The following is a 25,998-nucleotide window of genomic DNA, read 5'->3' as shown; positions in this document are numbered from 1 at the left end:
AGAGACAGCCCTATAATATATTATTTTCACAGACAGAAAAAAAACTGCAAAAAGTACTAAAAAAAAATTTAACGCGACGGAACACAAACAATAAAATTAATTTGAAAAAAAAAAAAATGTTTTTGTTTGTTTGTTATTGCCTAAGCAGCTCAATGAGCGAAACTGGCCGTTTCCACTATGGTAAAACTTCACCAGAATTTCCCAAAATCACTCCGCTCATCCCCACTGATTGCCTGACCCTTTTCTTGTAAATGAACGTCAGACTTCCTAAGTAATGATCTTTTTGTCTTCTGTAGCATCGAGTTCACACCATCCTCACCGCGGACCTGGTCATAGTGATGCGTCGGGGGAACATTATGGAGTACGACACGCCGGAGAACCTTCTTGAGCGGGAAGACGGGATCTTTGCTTCGTTTGTCAGGGCCGACATGTGAACTATTTTTTTGAACGCATGCCATATTTTTATAGCTTTTTATATGAAAATGAAGTGTTTATATTTTGTATTTAAAACAAAGGCGCGGTGGTCAGCCGGGCCTGAGAACTTGAATCTTTATAAAGATTTTTTTTTTCCAGACTTTGTACAGCACTTAGCAATAACGTTTTTCTCACCGAAAAAATACAAGTGTTAAATAACGCTTTCCGTTATTTATTACTATATGATTATAACTCGCAGAGACACCGGACGGTTCAATGACATGCGACCATGGCACCCGGAGGTCTGTGAAGTTGGTTTTTATACTAGGTTTATAGCCTTCCTGACCTGATATTATGGACCCTAGATGCCAAGATCAAATTTAGTCATCATATGTCGGTTATCTTGACCAGCCTTTCTCAACCAGGGTACTGTGGCCCCTTGGGTGTCTTCTGGCTTCTTCAAGGGGGGCCTTGAAAATTGTGCCCAGCGTCATGCCTTTCCCTGGTGCACGCGTGCTACTGATGTGAAGGGTCTCATGATATAAAAGAAGGGACTGTGATTTGAAGGGGGTTTATCTGTATTTAGCATTTTTACATTTACATTACTTACATTTTAGATTGGGCTGCCTCAAGATTTTGTCTAATTCTAAAGGGTGCCGATAAAAGGTTAAGAAACGCTGATCGTTACAATGATTTTATAAATTACTGATTTGCCACCTAAATCATTTTTACACTTTTTGAGAATATGTAATAAGTTGGTGCAATGTTTTAATAAATATTTTTATTATAAGCCAGAAAAAAATGTAAAAAAAATATGTTTTCGTTATTTTACACATTACAGTTTTTAATCAAACCTTGTAATGATTTTTTTTTTAAGCATATAAATCTTTATTAGGTTTTCCATAATGTAATGATTTTTAACACTGTGTGTCTTTCTCTGTGCACAGTGCAGAGGGAAAAGAACAGCTACAGGCTGGAGAAATTGTTTATAAACAAACTTCCAGCAATCGAAATGATTGGCTGTCACGGAGATCACATGATTTGGAAGAACACTGATTGATTCTAGATTAATATTCCAAGACTGTCATTGACCGTGGATTCTCCAAAATAGGAGCGTGCACAAAAGTTCTCTCCTAGTCCACAGCTCCAATGTCGATTATTGTTCTCACAGCATAGGAAACAGTGCCTGAAAACATTGTTCTACACATTGCAGATGCTGAATGGTTAACAATGTTTTATCCCGGGATCAGTCAGTGTTATATTGTACAGATCCCAGAGAGAACAGCCAGGCAGCTTGCCACAGAGATGTTACATTGTCATTTTACTGCCACCGAACAAGTAATAATCCTGATAGTATTTAACTCAGCACCTCAGCGGGTGGCAGGAGAGAAAACTGGCCATGAAGTGGCACAATGGGAATTCAGCTTTTACTAATTGTCACAATGCCAATTCCCAGCCCAGAAAATCTGCCAAGATTTGCAGAATAAAACGCAGCTCCAGCTAGTAAATCATCTGTGCTTGTGCTGTCCAGGAAACAATACACCTTTCAGAAACCTTTAAAGAGGGCTTGTTAGAAGTACTGCAGCCTCTGGTCACTTAATTCTATTATTTGTGGGCTGATGGCGGGGGGACGACCAAGCTGTAACCAGTGAACACACCGGCTGCATTTCCATAGACTCCTGGGCCTTTCAGAGGCATGTGTTTAGCAGGACAGCCAGGTACAGGTGATGAATTCAGGTGGTGACTTTTTTTTTTGGACCAGGCAGTGTATATTATAGTTTGGTGTAAAAGTCCAGCCAAACCAGCATCTGGGCTCTCAAAACCTGCCATGAACAGTAATAAGGGTAATGAAAGATGATAAATTATACATCTGTGAAGTGTAACAGCGCTTCCGCAGCCTGGATTAGAGTTAAATGATGGCACCTGGTGTAGTCCTCATTTTGGCTGACTTAGATGGTGGTTACTGTCTTTAGTGTTTGTTGGACGATAGGCAATTGCCCAATCTTTGGTTATTGGCCAACAGAGCTCCTATGGGCAGACTATTCCATTGACACAAAGTGCGAAAAATAAAATATGAATAAAGTCTGTGACCCCCCCTGAGCTTATCCGTAATCAACCAGCTCTTGGTTACACATCTAGCATGGGTTCCAAGCCCACCAAGAACATTATCTGCATGGAGTGCTCATGGTCCCCTCCTGTCATTAATGGTGTGTTGTACACAATGTTGGAGAAACAGACAAAAGTTGTTCGTCCAACCAAAACTGGAAGATAAATTCTAGCTCCAGAAGGCATCTAAGAACCTCCAAATGATTTATCCCTCTTGAGCTGACCACACATATTACATTCTGATGGCGCAATCTTCTTCAGGTCTACCAAGAACTAAGGAGTGCCAAGGCCTGCCTGATTGGATATAAATGGAATGGACTGTTTAGACCCTTCTAAAGGTGATTGTAGAGAGATTGTAAAATCTAATTTTGTATTGTTGGCTTTAGACAATCGATCCTTTAACTTGGAATCACTCGTTTCTGGAGATCATTATCTTATGTCTGTGGAAGGCAGAATAGTCCTCTACAGTTCACCTGGGCAAAGACTGAACACAGCAGGTCCCTGATAGCCTAGGAGTTATCCCAACAGGCCGTATAATTGCTTTCCTTTTAATGAAATTAACAATATGCAACATAATTCTAATACAAATCCAAAGCCATTTAAGGTTTTTGAGGGTTTTTTCTGCCTTTTCTTTTGTCAGCAAGACAAACCACAAGGGTGAATCTACCCAATATGTGAACAGAACAAGGTAACAGATACAGGTGAAACTCGAATAATTAGAATATCGTGCAAAGTTCATTTATTTCACTAATGCAACTTAAAAGGTGAAACTAATATATGAGATCGACTCATTACATGCAAAGCAAGATAGTTCAAGCCGTGATTTGTCATAATTGTGATGATTATGGCTTACAGCTCATGAAAACCCCAAGAACCCCAAATCCACAACCTCAAAAAAGTAGATTATTACATGCAATCAATAAAACAAGGATTGTACATAGAACAATATCGGACCTCTGAAAAGTACAAGCATGCATATGTACTCAGTACTTGGTTTGGGCCCCTTTTGCAGCACTTACTGCAATTACTTTTGCACGATATTCTAATTATTCGAGTTTCACCTGTATATAGGACATAAATACATTTACATATGTTTATTGTATTTATTCCCCAATTTGCACACTGCCGCTTGATTATTGATAACAAGTTCCATTTTTATGGTGACCTTAATGATAGCAGAGAGTCGGGTATAGGGGACCCTCCATTGTCATCTCTGGTGATGGGTGTATGGAGAGTTTTTCCATAGTATTGCTGATATTGTAACATTTTAACCATCTCCTGACCAGAACTTTTGGCACTTTGTGTAAAGCTGGGATGTCACGTTTATACACTCTGGCCAGAGATGAAAGCCTCACTTCCACTTCACTCCTTCCAAATATTTATCAGAAAATTAAACGTTTCTCTGACTTCTCATAAAGTTTCATAAGTTCATGAAAACCACAAATTCTTCTTTATTTTTACTGAAAGAATTCAACTACAAATATTTGACTTTGTATAGTGATGAGACGGTGGATCTGATGTACTAAAATAAATAAGAAACAGCAGGGATAAATCGATGGGGTACATTTGGATAGTGGGGGAGTGTAGTTGACCTCTGTACCTGACTCTGTCAAGCTGAGTGGTTTAACAATTGCAATAAACTGATAGGGTACACTTGGATTGTGGGGGGTGGGGGGATGTAGTTGATGGCGGTCCCTGACCCTGTCTAGGTGATGGTACACTGATATTCAGTGCGTACAGTGAGGATCTGGATTACTGCACACATTGAACATCCAAATAATGGTCCCTTAAAAGAGAACTATGGGGTTAGTGTTTTTCCCCATAGTTCTCCTAAGGGTCACGGGAGGACACAAACTAGCGTCCTCCCGTGACCCAAAGCTCACTGTAGCTCGCGGTATACTGAGACCGCCGCAGCCGGGATGCATCCCGACATTACTGTTGAGATCCACCCAGCTGCGTGATTGACAGCTTATAAATACCACCAAAAGAAAGCTCTATCTGTCCCCAAAAAAGGGTATAAAATTCATTTCAGTACAGCGCTGCATGACGGAATAAATGTCAGTCAAAGTACCGCAGCGCTGAATACTGAAAAATGGCCTGGATGGGAAGGGGGTTTAACACCGCGGATGTCAACTGGTTAATGCCTTCTCCACCTACAGGCTGAACCACAGAATGCACATGTTAACATTTATCTGAAAAATGTCCGCCATCACCTTCGCAACATTTCCAAAATAAGCCCCTTCCTCACCAATGAAACCTCAAAACTTCTCATCCACTCACTTGTTATCTCTCGTCTTGACTATTGCAACTCTCTCCTCATTGGTCTATCTCTACACAGGCTATCCCCCCTTCAGTCCATCATGAATGCAGCTGATAGACTCATCCCCCTAACCAACCGCTCAGTGTCTGCAACCCCCCTCTGTCAATCCCTGCACTGGCTTCCATCCTCCACCCTCCTCTGCCAATCCCTGCACTGGCTTCCATCCTCCACCCCCTCTGCCAATCTCTGCACTGGCTTCCAATAGCACAAACGATAAAAATCTAAATATTAACAACGACTAACAAAGCCATTCACAACTCTGCACCCGGCTATATCTCAAACCTTGTCTCAAAGTATCACCCGAACCGTCCCCTCCGCTCTTCCAAAGACCTCCTGCTTTCCAGCTCCCTCGTCAACTCCTCCCATGCTCGCCTGCGGGACTTCTCTAGAGTTTCTCCCATCCTCTGGAACTCTTTACCCCAACCTGTCCGACTATCTCCCACTCTGACTGCCTTTAGGCAATCCCTTAAGACTCATCTCTTCAGGGAAGCCTATCCCACCTCAACCTAACCACTGAACCACCACATTTGCAAACAATTCATCCCCACACAGCTACCTCCTCATGTATCACTTTCCCCTCCCTTTTAGATTGTAAGCCCTCACGGGCAGGGCCCTCCTTTCCATCTTGTCTTGAATTGTAGTGTGATTGTAATGTCTTCCTTATTTTGAAAATCCTGTATAATAATAATAATATATACAGTATAGATATACACTATATTCTCTTTCCCAGTTGCTTCCACTTTGTTATAATACCACTAACAGGTGACCGCAGAATATTTAGTAGCAAGGAAATTTCACGGAACACCTGAATCCAATGATTTGGAGGGGTGTCCCAATACATTTGGCAAGATAGTGTATATATACTGTCACAGAAAAAAGTCCTATTTATCATAGATTACCATTTATCATAGAATAACATGCATCATGATTCATGCAAAACTCTCAGGTAAACCTCTGCACACCACTATACATCCTTACATAGTTTATGGATTTATTTATTATTATTTATTGCAGAGATTCATACAGAGCTGACAATATAGCGCTTTACATACTGCACATTCACATCTGTCTCTGTCCTCAAGGAGCTTACAATCTAAGGTCCCTATTTCACATGCACCCATACCAGGGCTGATTTAGACAGGAGCCAATTAACCTTCCAGCATATCTATGAAGTGTTTAAGCACAAACAATAGGGATTGTTCATTCTCATATAGTATATCTGCAATACATCTTCAAGCTGGCCGAATGAGTCAATGTGATCCCTCCCCGGCCATTCCCTTCTACTGACCTGCACTCTGCAATACAACTGGAAGAATGTGCTCGGATGTCAGCTGTTTGGATTTGAGAACAAACATTCTTCCAGTTCTAGTGCAAAGATTTGTGTGTTCGCAGTACAATATCCCATCATGAATGGTTCACTGAGGCTCCTAAAAAAAGGTTTGTATTACAGTTTCATTAAAAAGGGAATTTTGCTTAAAATGTATTTCCACTTTTGCGGCCAGATTGGGATAACACCTATTTTATATTTGTTACATGTTTCTCATTCACATAGTAGAACTATTTTTCTTTTGTAATTGCTGCTTGCACAATACATGCTCTATTCTGAAAGAAACGTTGTTCTAAGTATGCAAAGGAGGGCGGGGTAGGTTAATGTTAACGTAATTACCCCTATCTACACTGTGCTGGCAGATCTCAGTACCAGTTGTTAACTAGACAGTGTCTGCCCTAGCTAAGGATTAACCTAAAAGCATTGTATGTTAAAGAGGGGAAGCTCAGCCTGTCCCTGGTCTTTCTATGGGGACATATAGAGTTTCCGGTTACTTGGAAATTGAGAGAGAAGATTGAAAAGGCACTGGGTCTACGGACACATCTAAAAAATAAGAAATTTAAATAAAAAAAGATTTTCCATTATGCTGGGTGAATGGGAACACATAACAAGCATATAGAGAGGTTTCCTCGAATTTGACTGCAAAAGTGGAAATACACTTTAAGAAAAAAAAATAGCACACTGATTTTAGGTTGTACATCGAGATGAACAGCTCAGTGTGCAATCCCTGCACTCCTCAGTGCCAGGATGCATTAACTCCCATGCGCATGTGCGGGAGTTGCGTCATCTCAAGTCAACCTAGATTTCCAAAGACAGCAAACTTGGAAGAAGGCTGGGTGAAGATGTTGGCGACGATGAGGGAGCACGCAGATGTTACATCACTGAAGAAGAGGTAAGTTTAGTTCCACTGTAAAATGTTGTTTCAGTGCACTTGATGCAGTTTTATCTCTTCGTGGTTTGTGCATTTAGAAGTGTTAACAGTGCTTAGATAGTCCCAAAAACATTCAAGAAAATCAACTTTTTTTTATCTTAGGCAGAACACACCTTAGCAAAGGTATCTCAGATGTTGGAGTTTACATTCCAGAGCAAACCAGCGTTGTTGGTAAATACGGTGTGCGCTTGCTGTAATCTGTGTGCGCTTGCTGTAATCTGTGTGCGCATATTTGAGTACACTTGCTGCAGTTTTATTCTTGCATGGTATGAACATGTAGAAATACTAACATCACTTAGATAGACCCAAAAACATTAGAGAAAAACTAATTTTTATACGAGGCACACCACAGCTTAGCAGGGGTGCCTTTAGATGTTGGAGCATACATGCCACAGCAAGCCATCCTTGTTAGTAAATACAGTGTATGCACTTTGAATACATAGCGAAGGAATGATACATTCTGTGAATATGCGGATGGCTTACTCAAGTGCGATCGATGCGCTGAAGTACAGGCTTATCATTTAGTAAATTAAACCCAAATTCCTCCTTTTATTTATTCATTTTCTTCTGAGCACTGAATATCACAAATTTCAAGGACTCCTAAATCTTTTGGTGCGGTAATCATAGAGAGGTGCGGGAAATGGATGTACAGGAGGAAAGGATGCAGCCACATAGCGCCCAACCTCTGCTCATTGTCTGTCTCATCCAGGGTCATAATGATGATGATGCAATCCAAGGGTGTCAGAAAGAGGGCACAATGTGTACTGCCAGGCCCTGTGTCCTCCCCAGGTACCACCCCGATGGGGTCCTGGGTACACACAGTCCCTTCCAGGATAACACTGGCTGCTCTCTGCCCCCAGATAAAGGCTGAACCTCCCTCTCACGTCACCAGCAGCTGCTGCAGCAACTCAGGAAAAACTTCCAAAACTCCCAGACGGTGAACAGGAGAGGAGCGGAGAATGAGGTTGAGAGGCGAGGCTGCTGGCTGGGTGAGAGCTGCCAAGAGGGACTGAAAGCCTTACTGCAAGGACTGAGCACCTACTGCATACTGACTGCAAGGACTGAGCACCTACTACATACTGACTGCAAGGACTGAGCACCTACTACATACTGACTGCAAGGACTGAGCACCTACTACATACTGACTGCAAGGACTGAGCACCTACTACATACTGACTGCAAGGACTGAGCACCTACTACATACTGACTGCAGGAACTGAACACCTACTACATACTGACTGCAAGGACTGAGCACCTACTACATACTGACTGCAAGGACTGAGCACCTACTACATACTGACTGCAAGGACTGAGCACCTACTACATACTGACCGCAGAAATTAGGGACGTACCAAATACTGCCCGCAGGTATCTACAACAGTCTCCTTTCCACAAGAACTGAGGCTGATCTGTATCCTCCAGACTCCAGCAAATTAATACCTTGGACCAGAAAGGTGGGACTGAGCGCTTGGGTCTTCGGGACCAATAGAGAAATTACCTTTTTTCTGGAACCAAGGCTGTCTGCCTGCCAGGACTACACGAATCAGCAAGGGGCAGAAATACCAAATACCAGGGACTGGCTGCTGTTGCTGCAGCATAATTGCATGAACTGGCTCATGACTGGTGACCACCCAAATCTACCACCACACCTCCATCCAGCAATCCTGCGATTGGCGGATCAGCGATTTGGCTGCTACGACAGACCACATTTCACCCCGGTGGAGTTGCAGTGTCAGACTGTCCCCCTACCACCACCCTCCACACTGGATCCCGGTGCCTGTAACATGTGGCGATATAGTAAGTTACTGACCTGCGTCACCCCTGTCTGGGTACAGAAAGGGGGAAAGGATAATGATGACACCCCAGGGAGGGCCTGGGACAGAGTTCACCCTTTAGAACCTTTAATAATTTTGTTGTGTGTGTGTCCCATAGGAGTCCCACTTCCTGTCTAGAGACACAACAGGAAGTGAAAGGCTATCTCTCCATAGGAAATTAAAGGAGAACTATGGGGTCAGTGTTTTTCCCCATAGTTCTCTTTGGGGTAACGGGAGGACACAAACTAGCGTCCTCCCGTTACCCTAAGCTCAGTATACCGCAAGCTACAGCTCGCGGTATACTGAGACGCCGCACCTGGAGCGGATCCCGACTTAGATGACGGCATCCGCCCAGCTGCGTGAGTGACAGCTGGCTCTGCCTATCTAGAGGCAGAGCCAGCTGTACCCGCCCCCTCCCCCGTCCGTTCCGCCAGTCACAGGTCGGCTTAGAACTATGAGATGAGTGGAAATCACTCACCTCATAGTTCTCCTTTAAATATCCTGAGAGATCAGGCGTCCCCAATGGAAGATGTCCCCTCTGTTCCTGTTCTGGTTACAAGTGTCTGACAATGACCAGCAGGACAACTAGAGGGGTTGAATCTCCCGAGCAGGGACATAGACAGCAATAAAACAGACTGGGGCTCTAACTCTACTCTACTCCATCTATTAGGGTTCATTGCTGTACACATGTACATTAAACCTGTGAGATATACACAGGGGGGAGTTGGGGGGCAGATGAGCTAAACTCAAAGATGTTTTGCCTTGCTGAGTATATGAGGAAAATCAAGACATTTCAGCAAACTTCAGTGCAATGAGCTGGAGTCAATGTTGAAGGAAATGGGGGAGCTTTTTGTGGAAAGGGCATGAAAAGGGTTAATGGAACTTCTTTTCTTGTTAATTTTTACGCTTTGTAAACTTTTTACACTTTTATTATTTTTGTTATTTGAAAAAAGAACATGTAATGCACCTAGAAAGGGCTATGGTGAAAGCCGGTGAAATACTTTTTAGGTAAACAAAGCCATGTGATCACCTGGTCAATTCTGACATGACTTTGTATAATTTTTTTCAACAAAAGGTTAGGGTTAGGATAAGGGTTAAAAGGTCATGGTTAGGGTTAGAGGGCTATGGCTGAGGTTAGGATTAGGGTTAGAGGGTCATGGATAGGATTAGGGGGCCATGGTTGGGGTTAGGATTAGGGTTAGAGGGTCATGGTTGGGGTTAGAGGGTCATGGTTAGGATTAGTGTCAGAGGGGCATGGTTAGGGTTAGAATTAGTATTAAAGTTAGAGTTAGAGTTAGAGGGATAGTATACGCATTAGGGTTAGAAGGTATTAGTTAGGGTTAGGAGTAGGGTTAGAATTAGGATTAGAATTAAGGATAGAGCTAGGTTTACAGTTAGTCCTAGGGGTAGGTTTAGGGTTAGTGTAAAAGTTAGCCATAGTGGAAGGTTTAGGGTTAACGTGACATTAAAGTAAATTTTCCCCCTCCCCCAATGTTAATTAAAGCACTTACCTTAAATGATGTTAATCCAATCTTCTTCTTCTTTCCTGTCGTTTTCATCTGTCCCTCCAGCGCTGCTGCGGGTCTCCGATCCAGCGCTGACTCCTCTGAGCTTGCTGGCACTTCCTGTCCCACGGTGTCTGCATGCGGGTGCACGCGTCCATAGACTTACCTTGTGTCTCTCCTCGCATCCCGACCGAAAATGTGAACTGCGCATGTGCCCGCCCCAAAGTGCTTTGCGGCCGCCCGAGGATCTTCACATTTTCGGACGGGAGCGCGCAGGGAAGACACAGGTGAGTATTAACCTCTGTTAAAGCGATTTGTTTTTACACTTTTTGCATAGATCTACTGCGTGCTAGCAGTAGATCTATGCAAAAAAATGGAGGCTTGAATTATCCTTTAAGTTTCAGATTAGTGTAGGGTTAGGGTTAGGATTAGTGTAATGTTTAAGGTTAGAGTTAGTGTTAGGCTTAGGGTTTATGAATGGCCTTGTTTACTAACAAAGCCATTGATTCCACCATTGTCAGCACTGGAAGTTCTTCAAAATCTTCTAATCCCCACTAAGGAGCCATTAAATAGTTATATTTGTTTACCTGAACTTCCATCACACCTGATAAAATGTGTCTGACAATATTTTCTCTTCTCCTCTATGATCTCCAGGCTGTTCCTGCAGCTGATAGTGGGACCGGTGACATTATACTACAACCTCCCCTCTCCTCTCTGGATTGTCACCAGAGGCCTGGTGCAGCACCATGCTAGCCCGAAAGAGCATCATCCCCGAGGAATATGTCCTGGCCAGGATCGCTGCAGAGAACCTGCGCAAACCACGACTCCGCGACAAGCAACGCAAGGCTCGCTTTGTGGCCAAGAATGGGGCCTGCAACGTGGCACACAAGAACATCCGGGAACAGGGCCGCTTCCTGCAGGACGTCTTCACCACCTTGGTGGACCTCAAGTGGCGCCACACGCTGGTCATCTTCACCATGTCCTTCCTCTGCAGTTGGCTGCTCTTTGCCATGATGTGGTGGCTGGTGGCGTTCGGACATGGTGATATGGACATCCAGGAGAACCATCCGGACTGGGAGCCCTGTGTGGCAAATGTCAGGTGAGGTGCATGATGGAGGAGGCTGCTGACTTCCAGCCTTTCCCCAGGGCACAAGGCAATAATTATTCTTCTTTGCTATATTTAAGTTGAGCTATCATTAGCCCATTAGAGCCTTAAAATCCCTCCATGAAAATTTAGCTTATGTCTAACCCTTTTCTGAGCTGATTCGTCTTGTGGCAGCTTCACCATAATAGTTTCTTCTATCTCTCCATTGGTGAGATATCTTTACTGGGTTCCTGGGTCTCCACACCAGTTGTGCCCATTATGAGGGTTTCCCACCATCCCTGCACTAAATGTATGGGTCTCTGCACCTGTTGTGCCCATTATGAGGGTTTCCTACCATCCCTGTGCTGAGCTCTCAGGTCTATACACATGCTGTGCCCATTATGAGGGGTCCCTACCATCCCTGAGCTGAGTTCCTAGGTCTGTGCACCTGCTATGCCTATTATTAGGGGTTTCCACCATTCCTTGTGCCGAGTTCCTGGGTCAACAAACATACTGTGCCCGTTATGAAAGGTCCCCACCCTCCCTGATCTTAGTTCACAGTTCTGTACACCTGCTGTGCCCATTATGAGGGGTTCCCACTATTCTTGTGCTGAGCTCCCAGGTCTATACACATGCTGTGCCCATTATGAGGGTCCCAACCATCCCTGAGATGAGTTCATGGGTCTGCACACCTGCTATGCCCATTATGAGGGGTTTCCACCATTCCTTGTGCTGAGTTCCTGGGTCAGTACATATGCTGTGCCCATTATGAAGGTTCCCCACCATCCCTGATCTTAGTTCTTAGTTCTGTACACAGGCTGTGCCCATTATAAAGGATCACCACCATCACTGAGCTGAGTTCCAAGTTCTGTACACTTGTTGTGCCCATTATGAGGGGTTCCCACCATCCCTGCTGGATTTATATCTATTAAATATTACGGAAAATGTAGGTGGGAGGAGCTGGGACACACACCAGGGTTGGGGGGACAGCTAAAAGTCGAGAAAATATTGCAAGAAGATTTCACTTCTGGAGCTCTAAAGATATAGCTAAAAACAGGGTGAACAAACAAAGCTTCCACTTGTAATTAAAATATCATTTTGGGTGGACTGACCATTTATAGTTCAGCTCAATCTTCTTGCAGAAGTGAGCCAGTGAAATCATTATATCTGTGCATGGTATGTATCTGTTTTTTTCCATAATTAGGCTCTTGAAGTGTCCTCTGTGCTTGTTGATACTTTGTACCTACTGTATGTGAACACTCTGTAGCTATAATGAAAGGAAACTCATACAAAGAAAAATACGGAGGCAGCCATTGCTAAACACACCTTCTGAAAATACAATTTTCCTGGCTGTCAGGCATCTGCTTAGCAGCGGCGTTCTTCTTTACACCTCGGACAGGCCCCCAGAATTCCCTAGAAATGATTATTTATTTTAGTCGGATAGCTGCCCAATACAGGTCCTCTTATTCTGTATGTCTCGGGCATTTGGGGCGCTCCGCTCGAACATTTAGACATCATGTGATAACATCTTTCGGAAAACCGTATTTTTAGTATTAATATAAACTACAGCCAAGGGAGGAGCTGTCTGGAAATGAGCGTTGTAAGACACATGACACGCAGCTGGTCACCCTGTCTTACATAGAAAATGCTCAGCGGAGCTTTACATGTGGGGGTATGTGCTCACTGAATGGGAGTGACATCATTAATTAAGGGGGCCAGTTCACCTATATGTAGTATTTTAGTTACAGGTCAGGTTTGGTGGGCTGAGCCTTGCGCTGGTGCCCTAAATCACTTGAGGGCCACAGTGGTAAGATCTTCCCGCCATAGGCTCTGGCTCTGTTACCACCCATTCGGCCTAGGAAGTATAAAAGATGACCTGTTACACGTAATAGTAACTTAATTTTTTCATATTTCAGGTCATTCACCGCGGCGTTCCTCTTCTCCATCGAGGTCCAAGTGACGATTGGATTCGGCGGGAGGATGATGACCGAGCAATGCCTGGTGGCAATCACAGTCCTCATCATGCAGAACATTGTGGGCCTCATTGTGAACGCCGTCATGCTCGGCTGCATCTTCATGAAGACAGCGCAATCCCACCGTCGGGCAGAGACTCTGATCTTCAGCCGCCACGCTGTCATAGCCGTCAGGAACGGCCGGCTCTGCCTGATGTTTCGAGTTGGAGATCTGCGGAAAAGTATGATCATAAGCGCCTCGGTGAGGATTCTGGTGGTCCGCAAAACGGTCACGCCAGAGGGGGAGGTGATCCCCATCCACCAAATCGACGCCCCGGTGGACAATGCGATCGATAGTAACAATATATTTCTGGTGTCCCCACTGATTATCTGCCACACCATAGACAAGAGGAGCCCCCTCTATGACATCTCAGCATCTGACCTGGCTAGCCAAGATCTGGAAGTCATTGTCTTATTGGAGGGTGTTGTAGAGACGACTGGGATCACCACGCAGGCCCGGACCTCCTACATCCCCGAGGAAATCCTGTGGGGCCACCGCTTCGTGCCTATCGTCTCAGGAGAAGAAGGTGTCTATTCCGTGGACTACTCCAAGTTTGGCAACACGGCAAAGGTGGCCACCCCTAGGTGTAGTGCCCGGGAACTGGACGAGAAGCCTTCCATCCTCGTCCTGACGCTCCAGAAGAGCGAGCTGTCCCATCAGAACTCACTGCGCAAACGCAATTCCATGAGAAGGAACAATTCCATGCGGAAGACCAACTCCATGATAAGGAACAACTCCGGACTCATCATGCCAAAAGTCCAGTTCATGGCGCCGGAACAGAATGCGGCCGATACATGACAGAGACATAACGTCGGTTTAGTCTTCTTTACAATTGTAGAGATTTTCAACCAATATTTATTGTCTTGTATACAGCACCTTCCCGTTCATCTAGAATTTGCTAATTTTTTTTACCCCTTGTGCACTTAGAATAAAATTATTTATCCCGAATTCTACCGCCTCCAGTCCTTGTAACCTCTGAGCACAAACATGAAGAGGTTCTCCAGTCTTTCCACTTTTTTTTTACCCCTTGAGCACTTGGAATAAAATTATTTATCCCGAATTCTACCGCCTCCAGTCCTTGCACACCTCTGAGCACAAACATGAAGAGGTTCTTCAGTCTTGCCACTTGCACAGAGCTGCTATTCATAAAATTATCTTTCATCTCAATTTAGGACTCATTCATCAACTTACATGGAAAGCTAAAGGGCTGTGTGAGGTCTGAGCTCTTATTTGTAATCAACCAATGTTGAGATAAACTAAGTGTTGGGTAGATGCTGCCACAGATACTAATTCAGTTCTACGAGCATCTGGCCTAACAACCAATCCGTGTAGCTGACCCCTGAGAATGCCCCTGACCCCAACCTGGCAATCATTCCTCATAGCTGATTCCAGAGAAGGGCTCTGACTTCGACCTAGCAACCATTCAGTGTAGCTGACCCCTGAGAAGGCCCCTGACTCCAACCTAGCAATCATTCCTCATAGCTGATTCCAGAGAAGGGCTCTGACTTCGACCTAGCAACCATTCAGTGTAGCTGACCCCTGAGAAGGCCCCTGACTCCAACCTAGCAATCATTCCTCATAGCTGATTCCAGAGAAGGGCTCTGACTTCGACCTAGCAACCATTCAGTGTAGCTGACCCCTGAGAAGGCCCCTGACTCCGACCTAGCAATCATTCCTCATAGCTGATTCCAGAGAAGGGCTCTGACCTAGCAACCATTCCGTGTAGCTGACCCCTGAGAAGGCCCCTGACTCCGACCTAGCAATCATTCCTCATAGCTGATTCCAGAGAAGGGCTCTGACTCCGACCTAGCAACCATTCAGTGTAGCTGACCCCTGAGAAGGCCCCTGACCCCGACCTAGCAATCATTCCTCATAGCTGATTCCAGAGAAGGGCTCTGACTCCGACCTAGCAACCATTGCGTGTAGCTGACCCCTGAGAAGGCCCCTGACTCTGACCTAGCAATCATTCCTCATAGCTGATTCCAGAGAAGGGCTCTGACTCCGACCTAGCAACCATTCCGTGTAGCTCCCCCCTGAGAAGGCCCCTGACTCCGACCTAGCAATCATTCCTCATAGCTGATTCCAGAGAAGGGCTCTGACTCCGACCTAGCAACCATTCCGTGTAGCTGACCCCTGAGAAGGCCCCTGACTCCGACCTAGCAATCATTCCTCATAGCTGATTCCAGAGAAGGGCTCTGACTTCAGCCTAGCAACCATTCCGTGTAGCTGACCCCTGAGAAGGCCCCTGACTCCAACCCGGCAAACATTCCTCATAGCTGATTCCAGAGAAGGGCTCTGACTTCACATAGCCCCCTGCCCTCTATCTTGAGGAAGTGAATGCAGTAAAGGTTACACATCACTGAAAAGCTCCTCTGTATGAGAGGAAAGATTCTAAAGTAAATCCAACGATAAAGTCATATGGGGTCTGGATTTACACTATGGCCTCCTTTGTGACCACACAGACGGCACATTGCAGGGTCAGATACGGCTTCCAGAGCGTTGCATCCAGCGAGTGTGGCAGCCAACATTGCTGTTGTGATGACATAACTGACTGTAAATCAAAGTGAAGAGAGACCCCGTCCAGCCTGGCAGAGGAGGGACCCCCCAGGGTTGGGCTCATATGGGGGCCTCCCACTGGAAGTGATAGTCTCCTGGCTGTTGTGTTGATCCTCTGGCTTCCACACTTTTGAGGTCACCTGGAACAAGTATGGGTTGTTAACGTCAGAGCTCATTATCTAGTTATAGGCAACTAGCATTCTCAAAGGGAGAGCTCAGCAATGGCTGCCTCCATGTTGCTCTGATCACAGGTCTACATTGAGGCTGCCCATAGACAACAAATCTTGGAGACTACAGTTCCTGGCTCTGTTCCTGCACAATACATGGTGTTCCCTCTCCTCCAGATGTATTTTCTTTCATATAAAATATATATTTTTTTAATTATCTGACGTTTAAACGAAACTGTCAGGTGGTTTAACTCTCCAATATCCACCAAACTTTGATATGTCAGGTAGTAGTGCTTTATGTCCTGACACTCAGGATGGCTGTCTATGGCCTGGGCGTAGCAAAGACCAGACAGACGCTATAGAGAAGAGTGAATCTCAGCCAGGAGTGTCCCTAGCATAATCACTGCCTGAGGTGGGGGGTGCTGGTGGTCACGTTCTGGGGGAAAGGGATTATGTGTCTACAGAGGATGCCACCATCAGTATCCCCCAGAGATGTAAAATACAACGGGTGACAGGTGTTTTAACTCTCCGGCAAGTACCGAACGCTGAAATGTTTGTGTTTTGGGTGGATTGACCCTTTAAAGTGAAATCCTACGTCCGCGCACACATAACAAGGAGCTGAGCTCTGGAAACAGACGTGGCTCCAGCTCGCGGCTCGCAGCACACAATTCCTTATAAGGAAGATTCAAAGACGACTTAACAACTGTCTTATTTCACCGACCTACAAATGTCATGCACAGGCCAGAGAGACGGCTGGCGCTGCACCGCGGCCTATGTGGGTGCCACACCTGATTTTTTTTTAGGGGAAATCATTTAATAGGAAGCCAGAAAGTTTAAAAAGCAAAACTGATACATTTGTATCTAACAAAGCCGCGCAGGGAGCAGCAATGCTGCGCAGGAACCCATAGCAACCAGATATCACCTGCCTGTGAAAGATGGATTCTGATTGGTTGGGTCTTAAAGGAGAGACAGCAAGGAGAGAGAGACAGAGACAGAGACAGCCAGGTCAAAGAATAAGGAGAGGCAGACAGGGGAGAGAGAGAGAGGAGAGATAGCCATGGGAGAGAACAAGGAGAGACAGCCAGGAAAGAGAGAGAGGAGAGACAGCCAGGGGAGAGAGAGAGGAGAGATAGCCAGGGGAGAGAACAAGGAGAGATAGCGCTGGGGGAGAGAACAAGGAGAGATAGCCAGTAAAGAGAGAGAGGAGAGATAGCCAGGGGAGAGAACAAGGAGAGAGAGACAGGGGAGAGAGAGAGGGGAGAGAGAGAGAGGAGAGATAGCTAGGGGAGAGAACAAGGAGAGACAGCCAGGGGAGAGAGAGAGAGGAGAGATAGCTAGGGGAGAGAACATAAAGTGAGAGCTAGGAGAGAGAGGAGAGACAGCAAGGGGAGAGAACAAGGAGAGATAGCGAGGGGAGAGAACAAGGAGAGATAGCCAGTAAAGAGAGAGAGGAGAGATAGCCAGGGGAGAGAACAAGGAGAGACAGCCAGGGGAGAGAGAGAGAGGAGAGATAGCTAGGGGAGAGAACATAAAGTGAGAGCTAGGAGAGAGAGGAGAGACAGCAAGGGGAGAGAACATAAAATGAGAGCTAGGAGAGAGAGGAGAGACAGCCAGGGGAGAGAACAAGGAGAGATAGTTATGAGATAGAGAGAGGAGAGGCAGCCAGAGAAGAGAGAGGGGAGAGACAGCCAGGAGAAAGAGCGAAGAGAGACAGCCAGGAAAGAGAGCAAAGAGAGACAGCCAAGGGAGAGTGAGGAGAGACAGTTATGAGCTAGAAAGAGGAGAGGCAGCCAGAGAAGAGAGGAAAAACAGCCAGGAGAGAGAGCAAAGAGAGACAGACATGAGAGAGAAGAGACAGTTAGGGTTAAGAACAAGGAGAGACAGACATGAGAGAGAGAGAGGAGAGATAGCGAGCAACACAGCCTGAAGCAGAACCCCTGTGCCCTTCAAGACTTATCTGCACCCCGTGTTTCAGACACCTCCTTGCTCCCTGAGTTCCCGCGTCCCTCCTTGTCCTCTGCCTCCTCCATGCACTAAAGCTGGAACACCAGGACCTAGTGGTTGCCCCGTCCACCTGACATCATGCAATCTTGTGTCACACAGCACATACATGACTCAAAACCCGGACCGTCCGGATGAATCCCTATTCTGCACACTATGGCCTCCTTTGTGACCACACAGACGGCACATTGCAGGGTCAGATACGGCTTCCAGAGCGTTGCATCCAGCGAGTGTGGCAGCAAACATTGCTATTGTGATGACATAACTGACTGTAAATCAAAGTGAAGTGAAGAAGTCCAGCCTGGCAGAGGAGGGGCCCCCCAAGGTTGGGCTCTGGCACCCATTACAAGGCGTATGTTACCTTGGCGAGGAGATGATACAACCCCACCGTGAGCGGAGTCCTGCCAACCATGTGCCCGTTATTCACCAGACACAACGCAGCTCCTCCCGCAAGACATGGGCCGGAAAGTTGTCATTTGTCATCTGCCGGCGGCCCGCAATCCTAAGTAACAAGCCGCGTGGCCGGTGATTTACTACGGAAAAGTGGACTATTAGAAACAAGTGCTTGGATCCGGCTCCGCCATAAATTAGGCCAGAAGGGTTCTGGGCTGTACATGTGTCTGAATAACAAGAGATTAGTGACCCCGATTCAGTGTTCCTCTGCAGGGGGTGTATACACACAAGGTAGGTGGCCGACCCGTCACACTGGGGGGCCAGGACCTGTCAGCAACTTCACAAGTCTCTATGAATAGATTCCTGACATGACACAATATACAACATTCTGAAAAGTGTTACCTTTCATATTTAAAAAGATGTCCTTTAGTCAGTGACTTTCCCTAGGCTGAGATGATGTCATCAGTCTGCTGCAGGCAGGAGGAAGCGTTTCCTCAGTCTCCTCTCCCCTAGTGATCAGTCTGCTGCAGGCAGGAGGAAGCATTTCCTCAGTCTCCTCTCCCTCAGTGATCAGTCTGCTGCAGGCAGGAGGAAGCATTTCCTCGGTCTCCCCTCCCCCAGTGATCAGTCTGCTACAGGCAGGGTGATCAGTCTGCTGCAGGCAGGAGGAAGCATTTCCTCAGTCTCCCCTCCCCCAGTGATCAGTCTGCTACAGGCAGGAGGAAGCATTTCCTCAGTCTCCTCTCCACCAGTGATCAGTCTGCTGCAGGCAAGAGGAAGCATTTCCTCAGTCTCCTCTCCCCCAGTGATCAGTCTGCTACAGGCCGGAGGAAGCATTTCCTCAGTCTCCTCTCCACCAGTGACCAGTCTGCTGCAGGCAGGAAGCATTTCCTCAGTCTCCCCTCCCCCAGTGATCAGTCTGCTACAGGCAGGAGGAAGTATTTCCTCAGTCTCCCCTCCCCTAGTGATGATCAGTCTGCTACAGGCAGGAGGAAGCATTTCCTCAGTCTCCTCTCCACCAGTGATCAGTCTGCTACAGACAGGAGGAAGCATTTCCTCAGTCTCCTCTCCCCCAGTACTGTACATTGTGACTTTGTAGCCAGTCATGTATCATGTTACAGGTCCTGCAGACTGGTAAAGTCCCTGACAGGTCCACTTTGCGGCAGAGACATCAGTCCGCGTCTCTCCTCTCAGCGCAGAGCCTTCCGTGTCAAATCAATCAGCTCAGAACAAGACCCGCGGCAGTGCTGTAGGGGCCCGGCTGGGGGCCAGGAACTTGCGGTTGATTTCAGATCCCTCGGGGACGAGGGGCGATCTGTAATATACGTAGCAGGGAGGATGTTATATTCCTCCTGATAAAAGTTCCCACGACCTTCCAGGCGCGCAGCTCAGCGACCAGCTGGATCCTATTAGCGCAATTCGCGGAGGTCGCCGGGCCTTATCGATGGAGTAAGTAAGATGCCGGGGGGACGACACCGTCTATTTTTATCCCGCGTCCAGAACTCCCGATGCTGCTGGAGGGAGACGCAGCCGACATTCCGGAATTTCTCTTCCACAAGCCGCCCGATATCGGAGGGAGAAGCTCGCCCGTCACCGGACACACCAGGAAATCTGATCATTCTCCACTCATTGGAGGCGAAAATAATTTCCAACATCATCTAGATCTTTCCTCCCCAGCAGGGGCGTCCCGAGTGGTAACCGAGCGGTAACTGAGTGTCACCCTGCCGAGACGTCACTGTGCATGCGCGTGACGTCACCACGTGCGTGCGCGATGACGTCACCACGTGCGTCATCGCGCACGCGCTGCAGTATTCTGATACCTGCCGCCGGCCATCTTGGTGATGGACGCCGGCAGAGAGAGGAGGGGACAGTCACCCGGTGGGATAAGGGGTGCCGCCGCGTCCCCTCCTCTCTCCTGATACTGTCTGGCGTTCGGTCCATGACCGAGCGCCCGACTTTTCAGAGGGGGTGACACCAAAATGACTGTGAGTCATTTGAGGCAGGGTGCTGTGATGTTTTCAGGAAGCTATGTCATTTTTTATACTTCTGCTGAAGTAGGATACAACCTTGGCTGGCCATAGATGAGCAGATAATTGTCTGACAATGATAGGGGGTGGAAAGCTCCGGCCCCCTTTACTGCCCCAGCAATGGCACCGTCTGATAACGCCTAACGGTCGTTGACTCCAAGGCGTGCGTTTTAATGCACATTAAAATCACACATGTCAACGCATGGTACTTTTTAGACATGTGCATTTGGATTCGGCGAAATTCAATTAATTTGGCGGTTCGTTCAAATCTGAAATAACAAATTTATTATATACCCGAATTTACGAAAACTATATTCCGGCACACGTAAATTCGGTTTTCAGTAGGGATGCACCGATAAAGTTTTTTCGGTATCAAGTACAAATATTGATCTTTTTTTTTGTTACTCGCCGTTACCGAATACCGATACCGGAAGTCCCATTAAGGAAGCCAGGCGGCGTGTAATGACTCGCCACCCGGCTTCCCGATTAGCAGAGAAGCCGTCCCCATGCTTCTCGTCCCTAGGTGACAAGAAAGCATGGAGCGGCCGCCCCCATGCTTCGTTGTGACGAGGGAGCATGAAGCGGCTTCCCGGTGCATCAGAGAGCCGGGCGCCGCATCATTACACGGCACCCGGCTTCCTGATTGGCAAGCTTCCCGACCAATAAGGAAACCGGGCAGCAAGTCATTACATGTTGCCTGGCTTCCTGATTGGCCCGGGAAGCCGGCTCCATGCTCCCTCGTCACTTGGAGCCAGCTTCCCAGCCAATCAGGAAACCGGGTAGCGTGTAATGACTCACTACCTAGCTTCCTGATACCAGAAGTTCCGGTATCGAGCTAGGCATCTGAGCATTTGGGTGAGTACGAGTACTCGGCCAAATACTCGATACCGATACTAGTATCAGTGCATCCCTAGTTTTCAGAATGTGTTCTGCGCTTGCCTGCCACCATATTGGAGGCGGAGCGCATGACGTCACATGACAGTGACGTCACGCGCTAAACGAGCGGCGGCCGTATCGGCCGCCGGCGCGTTCTACGCATGCGCATTAGCCATCTTGGAGTATATCTTGGTATACACCATATTGGCCGCTGGCAGAACTCGCCCGCAACAAATGTTTTTGCCGTGCACATGTCTAGGTCAATGGCACCCCAATGCACATGTGCAGTGCACCGCAATGTACCTGCATTATATAGCTCTCCACAATGCGTACAATACAATAGGTATACATACCGTTGTGATTGCTCTCGGCATTGGGCGGCATTTTTTTTTTTTTAAATAATAAAGTTTTATTGAAGTTTCCATCTCAAAGTCAAGACATACAAAACATACAAGTAAATGCATGAACAGGATCACGTTTGACAAATTTGTATCATGGGAAGGTAACAGAACTATCAGGTTTTGCTTGTGGGAACAACACTTCCCAAAACTCTCAAGTACCGATGTGAACCTGACTAGGTTGATAAGTAAATCTAGTGGTGTTCTTATGTATCAATCTCATTAAAAGTCAAATAGAACAGACAAAAAGTAGTGTTAACAGGATCATGCTTAACATAGGTGTGTTATAGGTAAAGTAGTAAACCCAACAGGTTTTGCAAACAGGGACAGGGTGTCCCATATGGTCCGGGCGTGGATGTATACCTGGTTAGGTTGTGAAATAGATCCTGTTGGCATTTTTTAAAAATCGCGGAGGACCAATTTTTGGGAAGATTGATTTTTTAAAAATCGCGGAGGACCAATTTTTGGGAAGATTAATCCTCATTTTTAAGGACTCCTTAATGACTGGTAGGATCCCCGGTGATTGGCGGAGGGCTACGGTTTGGACGATTTCTTAAGGGACCGTAATATACAGGGGTACGGGTACTCCTAGAATGAGATCCTAATAGGTTGGACTTGATGGACTAATGTCTTTATTCAACCTCAAATACTATGTAACTATGTAACCTGACACAACGCGCCTCAGACAAGTGCCATGTGGCGCACTGTGTTGTGGTGCAAATGGACCCCCACATGCTGAGAAATCACAGGGGTGGAGCAGGGACGATTCGCTGCGTATCTCCTGCAGTTGGTCATCACAGAGGATGCGTTTCCCCTTCCCCATTCATTCCAATTCATTTTCCTAAAATGGCAAAATTTAGACAAAATCTCCCAAGCTTTTTGCCAACTCTAAATTGAACCCTGAAACCTGCTTTTTTGTACCAGGGACCTTTCATTTTCACACATAAACCCACAAATGATTTTTGGGAAATATTTAAATGGCAGATAATTTTCCCAAGCAGACCGATACATTTTTTTTCTCAGAACCCTTCGGAGAGGGGCGTCCGTCCGTGTGGCGGCCCCCAAGCATGTAAGATTCTAGACGTTTCTCTCGGACGGCTCCAGTGGCGGCAGATGTGAGGAGCTGCGCTCTTCCCACCGCCGGGCTTCAAGAGGAAGTGCTCTGCATACTCCGCTGTGGGAATGTTTCAATTAAATATACAAAGCTAGGATGCTGGGGCAGCTGGTGACTCCGCAGAGGGGTCGGAGGTCAACTCCAAAGATGCAGCTTGTCACGGATATATTGTCAGAGCGAACATCGGAGCCGGGCGCTGACCCTGCAATATGTCCCAGCGTTCACACTGCTCTCAGGACATTGTCCCCTTTCCATGATTCATCAGTAAAGTGTAACCCACCGCCATCATCTCCGGGCGCTGCCATCTTCCCACCTAGTGCACTCTGCGCTTCTCTCCTCTTAGATTGTAAGCTCCTCAGTCCAGGACCCAACAACCCCCTGCCCTAGGCCCCATTTTGTGATTGGCCAAATGGAGACGAGGGCAGAGATGCGACCGCTGCAATGAGGTCTATGAGACCTGCAAGTGCAACAGCTGGAGTCGGCACATAAGTTCAGCAGGAGCTAGACTTTCACTCAGAGGTAGCAAGGGGTAGGAGGAAGATTTTGTTATGTCATGTGAGCTACAGTAAAGGGCATCTACAGCTCTATGTACTGCAATCTGTATGTGCCCGGAGTTGGACTTTAAGTTACAATTATACTTTGCTAGTGAATGGCTGCCAGGAGCTCTACTCTTTGTGACACGTTCCCTTTATGTATTGCTATGTACGGCAAGGCGTATATCATGTCAATAAAATTAAGGCTTAATTTCAAAAAGTTTGGATACTGTTTGTGCAGCACTAGCACCCCTAGATGGTGCTGACGAGTGTAGAAGTTTCCTACACTAGCACCCCTAGATGGCACTGACGAGTATAGGGTATAGGAATCTCCTACACTAGCATCCCTAGATGACGCTGACAAGTATAGGAATTTCTAGCACCTCTAGAGGGCGCTGATGAGTATAGGAGTGTTCTACACTAGCACCCCTAGAGGGCGCTGACAAGAATAGGAATCTCCTCAAAAGCACCGCTCGATGGCGCTGCCAAGTATAGGAATCTCCTACACTAGTACCCCTGGATAGCGCTGACAAGTATGGAAATTTGCTACGCTAGCACACTTACATGGAGCTGACAAGAATAGGAATCTCCTCAAAAGCACAGCTAGATGGTGCATATTGACGTGTATAGGAATTTCCTACACTAACATCCCTAGATGGCGCTGATGAGTATATGAGTTTTCTACACTAGCACCCCTAGATGGCGCTGACTAGTATAGGAAATTCCTACACTAGTACCCCTAAATGGTGCTGATGAGTATAGAAATCTCCTACACTAGCACCCTTAGATGGCACTGACGAGTATAGGAATTTCCTACACTAACACCCCTAGATGGCGCTGATGAGTATAGGAGTTTTCTACACTAGCACCCCTAGATGGCGCTGACTAGTATAGGAATGCGCTGACTAGTATAGGAATTCCTACACTAGTTCCCCCGGATGGGGCTGACAAGTATATGAATTTCCTACACTAGTACCCCTAAATGGTGCTGATGAGTATAGGAGTTTTCCATACTAACAGCCCTAAATGGTGCTGATGAGTTTAGGAATCTCCTACACTAGCACCCTTAGATGGCACTGACGAGTATAGGAATTTCCTACACTAGCACCCCTAGATGGCGCTAATGAGTATAGGAATCTCCTACACTAGTACCCCTGGATGGCGCTGACAAGAATAGAAATGTCCTACACTAGCACCCTTAGATGGCACTGATGAGTATAGAAATTTCCTACACTAGTACCCCTGGATGGCGCTGACAAGTATAGAAATTTCCTACACTAGCACCCCTGGATGGCGCTGACGAGTATAGAAATTTCCTACACTAGCACCCTTAGATGGCGCTAATGAGTATAGGAATCTCCTACACTAGTACCCCTGGATGGCGCTGACAAGAATAGAAATGTCCTACACTAGCACCCTTAGATGGCACTGATGAGTATAGAAATTTCCTACACTAGTACCCCTGGATGGCGCTGACAAGTATAGAAATTTCCTACACTAGCACCCCTGGATGGCGCTGACAAGAATAGAAATTTCCTACACTAGCACCCTTAGATGGCACTGATGAGTATAGAAATTTCCTACACTAGCACCCTTAGATGGCACTGATGAGTATAGGAATTTCCTCCGCTAGCACCCTTAGATGGCACTGATGAGTATAGGAATTTCCTACACTAGCACCCTTAGATGGCACTGATGAGTATAGGAATTTCCTATACTAGCACCCTTAGATGGCACTGATGAGTATAGGAATTTCCTACACTAGCACACGTAAATGGTGCTGATGAGTATAGGAATGTCCTACACAAATAAATGTCGTTCTGATCCGCACTCTCTCACTGATCTTCCTCTCCTCCAGGAATCAGCCCTCCTTTCTCAGATTTGTCCCAGCAAATGCCAACAAGCATTGATTGGCTTCAGATCTCTGGATTTCTTGATACATTTTATCCTAATAATAGTTCCATGTTCTGAAAAAGCGAACCTGTGCTTTGTCCTTTTTAATTCCGTAGTTTATATTTACCTTCAGTTCACTTCCCACCCTACCTCTATTCAGTCCATGGAATGGTGGACACATGTCACACGTCCTCCATACTCAGAAGTTCCAGGTATCTCCTCCAGCTCATATAGCTGCAACGTGGTCAGGAACTGGAAACAACGAGTGATTGTCCATCAGTCACTAGACTCACTGCAAAGGGAAGACATGAGACACATGCCAATCATTCCCATTTTGCCCCTTTGTCCCATAAGCGCTCTAGTTGTCCTGACCCTCTTCTGACAATGCCAGTTGCCTGGCTGTCTCTTCCTTTAGTATTCTATTAAGTAGAGGTGAACCGAAATGAGAATTTAAAAACCGAAACGAAAAAATTTTTTTCAAAATGTCAGGCCGAAACCAAAAATGTTTTTTATTTTTAACTTTTTC

The 25,998-nt window shown here is 46.4% G+C and overlaps 2 protein-coding genes across 2 annotated transcripts in view; both read left to right on the top strand.

Moving 5' to 3' along the window:
* The window catches only part of ABCC9 (ATP binding cassette subfamily C member 9), an 81,052-nt gene extending 80,511 nt beyond the window's left edge, over positions 1–541 (top strand). The window contains exon 40 of the mRNA XM_018560013.1: positions 297–541. Coding sequence (XP_018415515.1) covers positions 297–434 — 138 coding nt within the window. The 3' untranslated portion in view covers positions 435–541. The remainder of the gene's footprint in view (positions 1–296) is intronic.
* Positions 542–11,077: 10,536 nt separating this feature from the next.
* Positions 11,078–14,448, top strand: KCNJ8 (potassium voltage-gated channel subfamily J member 8). Its single transcript, XM_018560015.1, has 2 exons — positions 11,078–11,516; positions 13,418–14,448. Exons 1-2 carry the CDS (start codon positions 11,164–11,166, stop codon positions 14,310–14,312), a joined length of 1,248 nt encoding a protein of 415 aa, XP_018415517.1. The 5' UTR covers positions 11,078–11,163; the 3' UTR covers positions 14,313–14,448.
* The last annotated feature ends 11,550 nt before the right edge of the window (positions 14,449–25,998 follow it).

The sequence above is a fragment of the Nanorana parkeri genome, unplaced genomic scaffold, assembly GCF_000935625.1.
Source record: "Nanorana parkeri isolate BGI_ZX_2015 unplaced genomic scaffold, ASM93562v1 scaffold426, whole genome shotgun sequence".
In the NCBI taxonomy this organism is placed as follows: Eukaryota; Metazoa; Chordata; class Amphibia; order Anura; family Dicroglossidae; genus Nanorana; species Nanorana parkeri.
This window is presented reverse-complemented; position numbering and strand designations above follow the sequence as displayed.